Here is an 11,217-nt window from a genome sequence, read left to right on the forward strand (position 1 = left end):
GACTCTAGAGAGGTTTCGACTTTGAGGTGCCTTCGACTCTAACGAGCCTTTTGAGTCTAAGGAACCTTCAATTCTCAAGAGTCTTCGAGTCTAAAGAGCACTCGACTCTCAATCGAGTCCGTCTCGATCCCTTCGCTCGGGGGTGGTCGGGTGGATCGACACCCTTCTTTCTCTCTCTCCTTTCTATCTATTTATCTATTTTCTATCCTTATCTAATGCTTACATTAGTCTATGTCTCTAACAATAACCTTCAAGTCAGCCAACGTCTCATCCTCTTTGGTTCAAGTCTCTCGTGGTCCCACTCAAATTTCACACACAAGCACGTAACTTTGTGACACTAGTGTTCTATACCATCGTGTACATACATAGATTGGGTTTGAAGAAGAAGGAGATGCATGAGTATGAAGCTAGAGCTTTGCCACATTGTCAAAGGCTCTATCTCAAAACAATAAAGAAAGAGATGCCCCTTCATGAAGGTAGCTAGCCTTCTTATATACAATCCTGCATTACAATGTCTTTCTCAAGAATAGCGTTTTCTCAACTATTTGTTGTCCATGTTACTTTTTGTCTCCTCTTCAACTATCTCATGTAAGATTTCCTCTTCAATTTTGATGATAAGAGTTGGTAACTTTCACAATCCACCCACATGTTGGGTTTGTGAAAAGGTTGGCTTTTGGTTAACATGTGACAAAGCAACTCAACAATATAGGATCAAGCAATACACTATAATGCATTCATTCATTCCATAAGTAAATTAAAAATGAAAATTATCTGTATCATGAAGTTCATTCTTGTCAATTAAATTTGGCACTCTTCAGATATGAAATTGCCCACAAATGGTGTGCTTGTGTGCCTGTTACAATGAAGTTTTGCACTACAAACTATATAGGTTAGTGGAATTATTTTTTTCTCTGAGAACTTGTGTAATAATAATAATGAAATTCAAAGCTCAGTGTGCGTAATTGAAGATACATTTTTTGTGGATATAGTGCATTCTGGTAGAGGAGTTGGATATCGTTGACTATCTTGGCAATAATCATACGTCATGTAGTTTTCTTGGACCCATTGTACACTTTGTTTTTGTTGTTGTGTTAATTGTGATGGAATAATTGACTGGTTTTTAAACTCTGGAGCACACATTGGAGGTAAGAGGGAGCTAGGTTGAGGTAATGCACACCCATTGACAATGAAGTTTGAATAATATGCAATGAAAGGCGCATAGGTGAAATTTGCTTTATACTTTCCACCATGGGTGGCCCAATCAGATCCATCCCATATAGTGGCATATGCATACATTTGCTTTGCTGGAAATTGTCCACCCAAAGAAGGTATATTTGGAAATTCTCGAATTGGTATATCATCAACGTACAAGCTAATTAAGCCAATAGATTTGTCAAATGCATGTCAAAAAACACATGCAAATTTGTGAGTATAAAGCATTATGCATGAACTTATGATCAAATAATGGATGTAAGCTAGAAATATGGAAACCAGAAGGCATGATGTTTTGATCATACAATGGTAATGGTTGGCCTAGTTCAATTCAAAATGATTAATCCAAATATATTATTATACGTTTTATTGAAACAGACTATTATGAATTAATTTAGAGTACCACATGGTTCTAATGTTTTAAATCTTTATAAATAGTGTATTATCTGGAGTTTGTTTTGTGCCCAAAACGCTCTTTTATGTTATCGTAGCTTTTTAGGCCTTGTATGCACAATATATGATCAGAAATAATCTATAAAAATACGCTAGTTCACTCAACTATTAGAATATCACTTTCATATGAAAAGAGACATTGGTTCAAGCCTAGTAGTAAGTGAAGCTTATTAGAAGCCATGATCTTGATTATTGGGATTGATATCTACTAAAGTCTACCAATTTGTGATATTTACATGGTTGTGTCTTTTAAGCCTCAATAGATATGCAAGAGAAAAAGTAACTCAATTAACATTTCGGAAAAACAAAATAAAAACCTAATATGTTTTCTAAGATCTTAATAAAAATATATTGTATCATTTAGCCTATCTGGTATACCTTGGGGTCCTCGAAATGAGAAACACTTTCTATGCCTAAACAAAATGATTCTTTAATTTTAGACTAGTAGAGCATAGAGTTATAAGTTTTTAAACATATAGCCTCTCCAATTTGAGTATAGTAGAATCCGTAGGTAATATGCTTTTAAGTAGAGCAAACTCTTCGATATGAGTTTGGTCGAAGTTGGCACATTGCACCTAAATGTTCATATGGTAATGATTCAATTCTAGTGTAGTTGATGAAGGTTGCTTAAGATACTATATTTCCCAATCAAAATGTTTTTGTTTCATCCATGGCTAATAATTTCCCTTAATGAATGCACATTACCTTGAAGTGAAATAATAAATAATTATTCTCAATCAACATCAAAATTGTGAGTGCTAAAAACCTTACACTATATGTTCAGATGTCCAAAGAATACTATAGTCATGATAATCAGTCGTGGGATCAAACCAAAGGCGAAGCCTTTGTTCTCTTCCCGTGTTTGTGCTCCCATTTCCATAAACATTGGTCTGTAGTATGTAATCTTCACCTGGTATTCTACCCAAGAACTCAAAATCTATCTCATCATGATTATCTGGATATATTTCTGCATTTGATGTCTGTTTCATCAAGAGATGAAAAATAGTTACCTCCAATGTGAGCTGGATAGATTATATATTAGCATAAGAATTTAATTTGAGTTACTAAATGTTTTTTATTCACTCATTTATGCCATCTATAATCTTAAATAATAAGTTATTTCATTGTAATGTGCATCATTAAGTAGTGAGACAAATGAGAATCAATGTAAATAATATCAAGTATTAAAGTTGGGTATGGGCCTTAAGGTTTTCTAATTTTTTGTTGGTATAGCAAAGTTGATATCTTGACATGCCTACACTAATCATACTCTTAATTGTTGTGGATGATAGCACACTAAACATTGTCCTCTTTAAACATACATAGAAAGTTGTAATTACTCCAGCCGTATAGTCGTTCTTAGGGAGCTTTATTGCAGCATTGAAGAAAGCATACACATATGTTGTTTTTGTTTTGAAACCTGTTCCTGTGAACACTCCAAATTTGACAGTGTAAAGTGGATGTCACAGTAAGTTATCAATATAGAAGTTAATATCATCATTATTTTCTTCTAATGTATGATGTGGCAAACATTTTGCACTATTGATGTGTGTGCACATAAGAATAACCATGAAGTGCAATCAAAACATTCAAACAAATATATGCAATGAACTAATTTGAGCTTTTGAACCGTGGAACTTTCGATTATGAAATCGAAGTGACGTGAGTAAGATATTATAACCTGAGGATGCATCCAACATGATATTGACATGATTTTGGTCATCTGATATGAATTCATGATCCGGAGCCCAAATGTTAGCAAAGCCCTTGTTGTATAAAGTGCATGGCAACAAGCTTGTGAGAGGAGAATTTGTAGGTGGAGGGGCTTCTAGCTTACATTTATCTCCATTAATGGGTACGTTTTTCACGCATATGGCTAAAACCATCAAAAATAAGAATGAAAATGAAATTTGGGCCATCTATTTCTATGCTCTACCTTTGAGGGCCAATGCTCTCTTATACAATCAAATGACCCCATACAATGTAATATGTCACTTGCTCATTGTTTTATGATGTAATTATGTTGCCAATTGCGTACACTAACAAATTGAAATCATCCTTACAAGTTACAACTTTGTTTTTATGTGTTTTGCCTCCATTCTACTCTTATGAATATACGTTTTTTTTCGATTTGTTCTATCAATCAATGAATTTATTATGCTATTAGAGTTTTCAACTCATGGTGTTAATATACTTTGAAGGATAAAAAACAATAAACATATTGTATATAATATGGAATGATGTATGTATTTGTAGGTCGAATCAACCAAATTAACTATAATTACATTTTGTACAACAAAGCTTCATGGGTGTATCAAATTGCATGTATGCGATTTGGTAAATGAAAATATTATACTTATTTGTCATTGGTTCACTTTGTATCTAAGTTTTGGGAAGCAAGATACAAGTTTATTACATACTAAGTAGTAAATAGTTAGTAAGAGAGAAAAGATACATGCCGCAAGTGCAATGTTTGATAGTTGAAGGCATTTAATTATTATAAATGTACTACAAGTTGCCATGTGCGATCCCCACAACACGTTCTCCCCTCAATTAGAATACGTATTGCTTCCATTATGTTACAACGTGATTTTGATTAGTATGTTTTGTACATGATGGGGTCTATTTCAATTTCTACATTAGTTCTTTAACGTAAACACATTTGACTTAGAAGAAGGCACGTGCTTATGCTACACATATTCAACATAGGATATGAACCAAGGAAAACCTATTTTGAGCCTCCTCAATTTCTTTTAGTGAAAGACATAAATAAGCACATGTTGCATGGCTTGACTTAGACAATCGGTGGGAGAAGGATTACCCCAAGATTTTGGGTGGTTAGTATTTCTCTTGACCTTAAACTATCATTGTAAATTATTGATTTTAATTAACCTAACTAGTAATCAATATTATGATAAACATCAATGTAGTTCTATTTGGGCCCTTATAACACCATTAAATTTGTAGCACGAGGATGGAAAAGTGTCCATAGTTTCCATTTTATCACGCTTTTTGCACACACTTTGCCAAGGCTTGGCTTTCTCTAAAGAGTATTAACAATGTAAGTTGTGTTTTCATGGTATTTGGAAGCCCTTGTATCTAACAACATTACAAAGAAGCACATGGGACATTTGGTTGGTCGAAGGAGCTTGATGATATGATTAAAAGTAAACGACCTCTAGCTTGATGACAACATGAATTTAGGTGAGGCTACGAGTTTAGAGGAATTTTGACTTGTGTGTTACAATAACAATAGTAAAGCTTTAGAAAATTGTTGCGCAACGTTAAATTTGGTTTTCATGATAAAATGTCAACATATAGTGAGCAATAACTCAATATCTTGGGTTTCCAACACAACGAAATAATGCAAAAAACATTAGATGTAGTAGAGCTTCTCGATTAGGTATTACAAAACTTGAATTAAGGTTATATGATATTGTAATGACGTAGATGCTAATACATTAATATTCAATTAAGGTTCAACAATCCCTTAATAATTAGTTTAGAATTCACGTTGTACTTGGCGAACTTTAGATGATTGATCAATGGAGACAACATATGTTGATAATGATTGTCTCAACTTGAAGACTTAAACGTTGGTTCCCAATGAATAATCTCCTTTTTCTTATGTATTTGAAACTAGATCATATTTTTAAATTGTAATGCAAGTAAAACCATATCGAGTTTCAATCTCAAGACCTCTCATACTAGAGAGCAACATCACTATTTGAAACATGTCTTAGGCAAATGCCTAGTTGTATAATCATAAGTGGAATCAAAATACCCATTGAAAGGGAGAAAACTTTCCATGGGCCCAATATGATAATATAGTGAAAAATGTTATGAACCCATTTGCGAAGCTAGGAAAGGTTTGAGTCAAAAGTTTGTGCGTATGGATTCAGTACCAAACGAGACTATCCATCTTTAACACCAAGATTTTGGAGGTGGTGTTATACTCTCACATTCAATTAGTTTTTGTCGAAATGATAACTAGCCTTGACAGCTACAATGTGAGTATGAATCATGTTCTAAGAAATAAGGTATAACGCAAAAAGAACAACAATGGGGAGGGGGGGGAGGAGGAAACCTTGAGTCTTTCATTATTTCTTTAAATGCCGTCGACGTTCTTGCAATATTCCCAAATGCCCTTAGGTGTGAATCCCAGGGTGTTGGCTATGTTCCCAAACGGGGCCTCAATGAAATCTTCCCAAGGTTTATCTTTTCGGGACGTGACCAAGCTTGCCAACTACCGAACAACCCAAACCACCTCAAGAGTGATTGCAAGCGGGACAATAGTTGTGTGCATAGGGGTAAAAATGAACCAATGTATGTATGTACGTACGTATGCATGTATGTGTATGTATGTATGTATGTATGCATTTATGTGTATGTATGCATGCATGCATGTATGGATGGATGGATGTATGTATGTATGTATGTATGTATGTATGTATGTATGTATGTATGTATGTATGTATGTATGTATGTATGTATGTATGTATGTATGTATGTGATGTATGTATGTATGTATGTATGTATGTATGCATGGATGGATGTATGTATGTATGTATGTATGTATGTATGTATGTATGTATGTATGTATGTATGTATGTATGTATGTGATGTATGTATGTATGGATGGATGTATGTATGTATGTATGTATGTATGTATGTATGTATGTATGTATGTATGTATGGGGCATTTGGGGAAATAAGGAAAACACAGGGGTACCCTCAAACCTACCTCTCAACGTCAACGTTGCGTAGAAGAAGAAGAAGAAGCAGGAGAAAAGACAAGCGAGAGGGAAGCAGAAGAAAAGAGAGGTCGAAGGGAAGGCCACGAAGAAGGACGAGAAAATTCGGGGTTTCCACTGTGGAGAGTCAGATAGAGGAAATTAGGGTTCCCGCAGAGAGTCGAAACAAGATAAAACAAAGAAAAAGAAGAAGGATTAAGGTTTTGTACCGGGGCAACAAACGGAAGGAGAAGAAAGAAGGAACGAAGAAGGAAGCTACAGAATAAAGAGAGGTTGGGTCTGCAAAGCGAGAGAGAAGAACCCAGAAATTAGGGTTGGGCGTTAGCACGGTTGGGAATTTGAAGAAAGCAGGGTTTGGGTTATTGGATTTTGACGAAAATTAGGATCAGGTTTATTGGGTTTTGAAGAAATTGGGTTAGGATTATTGGTGAGAGTTTTTGAGATATGTCAGACACTTTCATGGACAAGTTCAATGCAATCGGAGAGCGGATCAAAGAGGGCGGTGCAGACCTTGGCCGCAAAATGAGTGCTGGGATGAGCTCCATGGGCGAGCGTGTGAAAGACCTCTTCCAAACAACCCCGGCAATGACCGATGCTGACATTCTGATCGAAGATGCCACGTCCGATACCCTACAAATTGATGGGCCAGATTGGAACAAGAACCTACAGATCTGTGATTCTATCAACCATGGGCCCAACCCAAGCCTGGGGTTAGAGGTGGTCCGCGCACTCAAGAAGCGGCTCAATCTCACTCCTCGGAATCCAGCTGTGCAGATGCTCACTCTGTACCTCTTGGAGGCATGTGTGAAGAATTGTGAGAAGATGTTCTCTGAAGTGGCATCAGAACGAATGCTGGATGAGATGGTGAAGTTAGTTGACGATCCTCTCACTGCACCGAGTGTCAGAGCTAAGGCTCTCTCTCTCATTGAGTCGTGGGGAGATTCTGTTGATGAACTCCGCTACCTTCCTGTCTTCGAGGAAACATACAAGGTATGAAATTTATCCCTTCTTTAACTCTTTCTTGTCTTTAAAGAAACATATTTCATAATAAGGTATGAAATGAACTCATCCCTTACCCTTCATGTTTTTTCGAATAAATGACTAATAACAATTGAAATGAACCCTCATCAAAGTTTCGTTGTCTTCCTGATGAAATACATGATATCTCATGCTCCCCCTAAACCCTAACCATCCAAGTCTTTTCAGGTATATGTATGAAGAGTTGTTATCCCTGCTCAATCTATTCAAGATCATTATATTGCATCATATAATTGTTTGAAATTCCATACAAATCATTGATGACCTGCCCATTGGTCGGAATCAACTATTTTGACAATAATTTTGTATGGTTCTTTTGAAAGTTTGAATGAATCAAATTCAAAATTCTGTATATCCAATTGCATAATTACATGAAATTGCACAGGAATAATCTGAAAACTATTGAACTTCTGTCAAAGTTAATTATAAATAATTGTATACTTTTCTGTAAATTCCTGTAAACCATAGGTTAATAGCTCAATTTAAGTCAATTATAACCAGCCATATAACTATGTGGCATGTAATCGGAATAGGGTCTTTAGTATCTTGTTGATATTTTTCTTTTGATATTCAATCTTTTGATATGACAGAGCTTAAAGTCAAGGGGTGTGCAGTTCCCAGGTCGAGATATAGAGGACCTTGCTCCAATATTTACTCCACCCTCTATTTTTGCTTCAGAGACAGACTTGATTCCAGGACTTGTTGCCGTACCAGAGCCACCAGTTACCGCTCGATACACACAGGAACAGTCAAAGGAGATTTTGGATGTGGCAACAAACTCTGTGGAGCTCCTCTCCACCGTATTATCTTCATCCCCACCACATGAAGTATTGAAGGTTCATCATTTTTCTGCACTTTTAACAATATTGTGAAAGAATTCGTATAGCAGTATGACTTTGCATGTCTTTTTTGTAACACAAGCGAGTGTACTAAAACTTTACTACACTTTTATTGCCTTTGGTTGAGATGACATGTTTAAAGTCCTAAGATTAAAGATTAGGAAATTTCCTCGAAGATGCATGTCCCTTTTACAATCCTGTGAGAGAAGCAAATAGTCAAGAAGTTTTTGAATACTCAACTGCATTCATGGATTCTAAATTCCAATATAGTTTCATGGTCTTCAATTCAGATACTATATTAAGCTCTAAAGCTCAAGGGTTTAAGGACAAAAGATGAGATATGACAGGGCTAAGAATGAATACTAGAGATTAAAGGTTAATTTTTAATCCGAGAGATAAAATATTAGGAAGTTGAAGCAATTCCTTGGTTTTCAGGAAGAGCTTACAAGCACTTTGGTGGAGCACTGTCGGCAGTCCCAATCGAATGTACAAAGATTCATCGAAGCAGGCACTGATGATGAGAAACTACTTTTCGAAGCATTGAATGTAAATGATGAGCTACAGAAAGTTATCAATAGATTTGAAGAGTTGTGTGCAACATCAACTGTAGTTTCCAATCACTCCTCTGAGCCTGCTCTCATACCTGTTGAAGTCATGGATGAAGAAGAAGAAGAAGAAGAAGAAGAAGTTTTAGTAAGAAAAAACAGTATTAGTGAGAGTTCTTTGGTTACAAAAAGTGGTCCAAAGCCAACATCCATCACCATGGCCCATGATTCAAAGGGCGAAGAAGCTGCAATGGCTGATTTTGACAAGATGATATTTGGTCCTTCGGGTGCACCTTCATATGATAACCATCAAGATACCACAAAAAAAAATGGCAAGGATCTTATCGACCTCTAACACGATTTTCTCGCTGTTCAATCCATTTGTTAGAACCTAATGTGGCTTTGTTACTTGTATAGTAGACACTTTAACAGCACCTGAAAGTAGTGAGGTTTATAACATTAAACCGGATTAATCCAGGGTTGAATATCATTTATTTGACTGTATGCTTTTATATGCGTTCACACACCTTTAGTCTATGTGGTAAGATTGATTGTGCATGAACTCGTTTTCAAACTTTGTGTCCATCTTTGTTTCTTCTTCCATTGACCATGTGCACATTTACGCACTTAGCTTAACGAATTAGTCACATGAAGATGTGAATTTTACTTCTGTTTCTCAGTGAAAGAATATTGAAAAAACATATTATTTGAAGTTTTGGTGGCACTTCATGAAACACATTCATGGTTTGGTTAACACAGTGAAATCAACATAGCCTCACAAATTTTTATTAACCATGGCTTTCGAGGGTTTTATGTTATGCTTCCATTTATGGTGAAGCATCACATACATTATGTGAAGTCTGTAGTACAGCATGCAACATATCCATGAAAGATTATATAACATTATTAGTGTCCTTCAAGTTGATATCATTCCTTGAAGCATATTTATATCCCTGTTTTTGTGTACTAAAGTTTCCACATTGAAGTTTAGAAACAAGAAAAATTTATGTGTATATATCAATAATAATTCATGCCTTACTTTTGATGATACCAAAATATATATCCTTAGTAAAAAAAGATAGTTATATTGTAAAATTGGAATCTCTGTCAATCTAGGGTCAAATAAGAATCATCAATCAAAATGGATGGTAAACTATCTAATTAGCATATGAGGCATGTTAATATGCTTCAATAAGCATATATATAATTAATATAATTAGTTATAATCAATCAATATATAATTAATCAATGCTATAGTCATAATAACAAGCATGTAAACAACAATATTTGAGCATTCTAATCAAGTTGCATGCTTTGGTAATCTCATAAAAAAGAATCAAGCTTGTTAAGTTGGATAGAAAATAAGGGCATTCAACACACCACTGAATATAAGGAGATTTATGGGCTACATTTTTTACCGCAATGGTGTGTTTTCGTAACATTGAAAATGTGAGAAATATTGTTCATGTTATCTATACATTGTTAAAATAGTAGATGTAAAAGCCTAGTTTGTGCTAGGTGTTAGGATGACAGTACCTCATAATATTCATCAATACAATATAGACTATATATGAGAAGTTACCATATATAATTCACATGACTATGTACATGGGAGCGACCTACCAAAGTTCCACCCTTGAGTGAGAAAAAAGTGCAACTGTAATGGCCAAAAATCCATCTTGCAGCAATGAAGCACATTGATGCATGCCTTCATTTTATCTAAGATTGTGTCAAGAATCACATTACAAGTGCACACAACATACAACGCCATATGCACTAACAAAAACCCTTTACACAAAGCTTTCTCAATCAGTGAGTCCATGCAAATTCTGAGTGATCATACATGTTCATATTGATGGTGTATCTACAACATAAGGATGTAAACATGTCTCAGCATTGCTTATCAATTTTTCCTATAGCCATGTAATAGGAACATTGCATTAGATCAAACAAGAAGTGTGACTATGTTGATCATCTCCATCTTACATGATGAGATTTTTCATTATCTCCCCAAAAACAAAGACGAACATAGACTTAAGGTATTTGAGGCGTCTTTCTTAAGACACCATGAAACTACCCATACATGACAGATATTAGTTAATGGTCCTAAACCCATAAGCTCCAAGATTGTCAACAAAATAGAGCCATAATATTCACTTAATAGTTGGTGAATTCCTATTCCCACATTTGAAAATGAATTCCTACCCCCACAATATGCAGGATACGCAAATATAGTGATTACTTTTTAACAAGTTGGAATATGAATTCCAACTCCCACAACATGCACAATTTCCAACACAGTGATTCCAATGTCTTGCAGGAGTTGGAATATGACTTCCTACTCTTGTAAAATACTCGATTCCCAAAATGCAACGA

At 35.3% G+C, this 11,217-nt stretch overlaps 2 protein-coding genes across 3 annotated transcripts; one reads left to right on the forward strand and one right to left on the reverse strand.

The window, feature by feature from the left end:
- Positions 1–746: 746 nt before the first annotated feature.
- Positions 747–3,624, reverse strand: LOC147854882 (putative xyloglucan endotransglucosylase/hydrolase protein 28). Its single transcript, XM_087330870.1, has 4 exons — positions 3,347–3,624; positions 2,988–3,091; positions 2,437–2,645; positions 747–1,372 (listed from the first exon to the last, which is right to left on the reverse strand). The coding sequence occupies exons 1-4, from the start codon at positions 3,582–3,584 to the stop codon at positions 943–945; spliced, it is 981 nt and encodes a 326-aa protein (XP_087186996.1). The 5' UTR covers positions 3,585–3,624; the 3' UTR covers positions 747–942.
- A 2,862-nt stretch (positions 3,625–6,486) lies between these two features.
- Positions 6,487–9,341, forward strand: LOC147854883 (TOM1-like protein 1). Of its 2 annotated transcripts, none has more exons than XM_087331477.1 (3): positions 6,487–7,409; positions 8,072–8,293; positions 8,732–9,341. In XM_087331477.1, exons 1-3 carry the CDS (start codon positions 6,864–6,866, stop codon positions 9,194–9,196), a joined length of 1,233 nt encoding a protein of 410 aa, XP_087187603.1. In that variant the 5' UTR covers positions 6,487–6,863; the 3' UTR covers positions 9,197–9,341. The 2 variants fall into 2 exon arrangements, with proteins under 2 accessions (XP_087187603.1, XP_087187602.1); XM_087331476.1 differs by having other exon boundaries at positions 6,489–7,409; positions 8,048–8,293.
- Positions 9,342–11,217: the final 1,876 nt, after the last annotated feature.

This window comes from Azolla caroliniana, unplaced genomic scaffold (genome assembly GCF_043228905.1).
Source record: "Azolla caroliniana isolate FFs.n. ecotype wild unplaced genomic scaffold, voAzoCaro1.0.p SCAF_15, whole genome shotgun sequence".
Lineage (NCBI taxonomy): Eukaryota > Viridiplantae > Streptophyta > Polypodiopsida > Salviniales > Salviniaceae > Azolla > Azolla caroliniana.

Excerpts from the sequence above, each read along its gene's own strand:
- LOC147854882 (XM_087330870.1), bottom strand. The coding sequence starts at position 3,584 with ATGGCCCAAATTTCATTTTCATTCTTATTTTTGATGGTTTTAGCCATA. Across the intron at positions 2,646-2,987 it reads GAGTAATTACAACTTTCTAT|ACATCAAATGCAGAAATATA; the intron begins GTATGTTTAAAG and ends TTGATGAAACAG. Across the intron at positions 1,373-2,436 it reads TGGACATCTGAACATATAGT|CTTGTACGTTGATGATATAC; the intron begins GTAAGGTTTTTA and ends TGGCTTAATTAG.
- LOC147854883 (XM_087331476.1), top strand. The coding sequence starts at position 6,864 with ATGTCAGACACTTTCATGGACAAGTTCAATGCAATCGGAGAGCGGATC. Across the intron at positions 7,410-8,047 it reads TCTTCGAGGAAACATACAAG|AGCTTAAAGTCAAGGGGTGT; the intron begins GTATGAAATTTA and ends TTGATATGACAG. Across the intron at positions 8,294-8,731 it reads CACCACATGAAGTATTGAAG|GAAGAGCTTACAAGCACTTT; the intron begins GTTCATCATTTT and ends CTTGGTTTTCAG.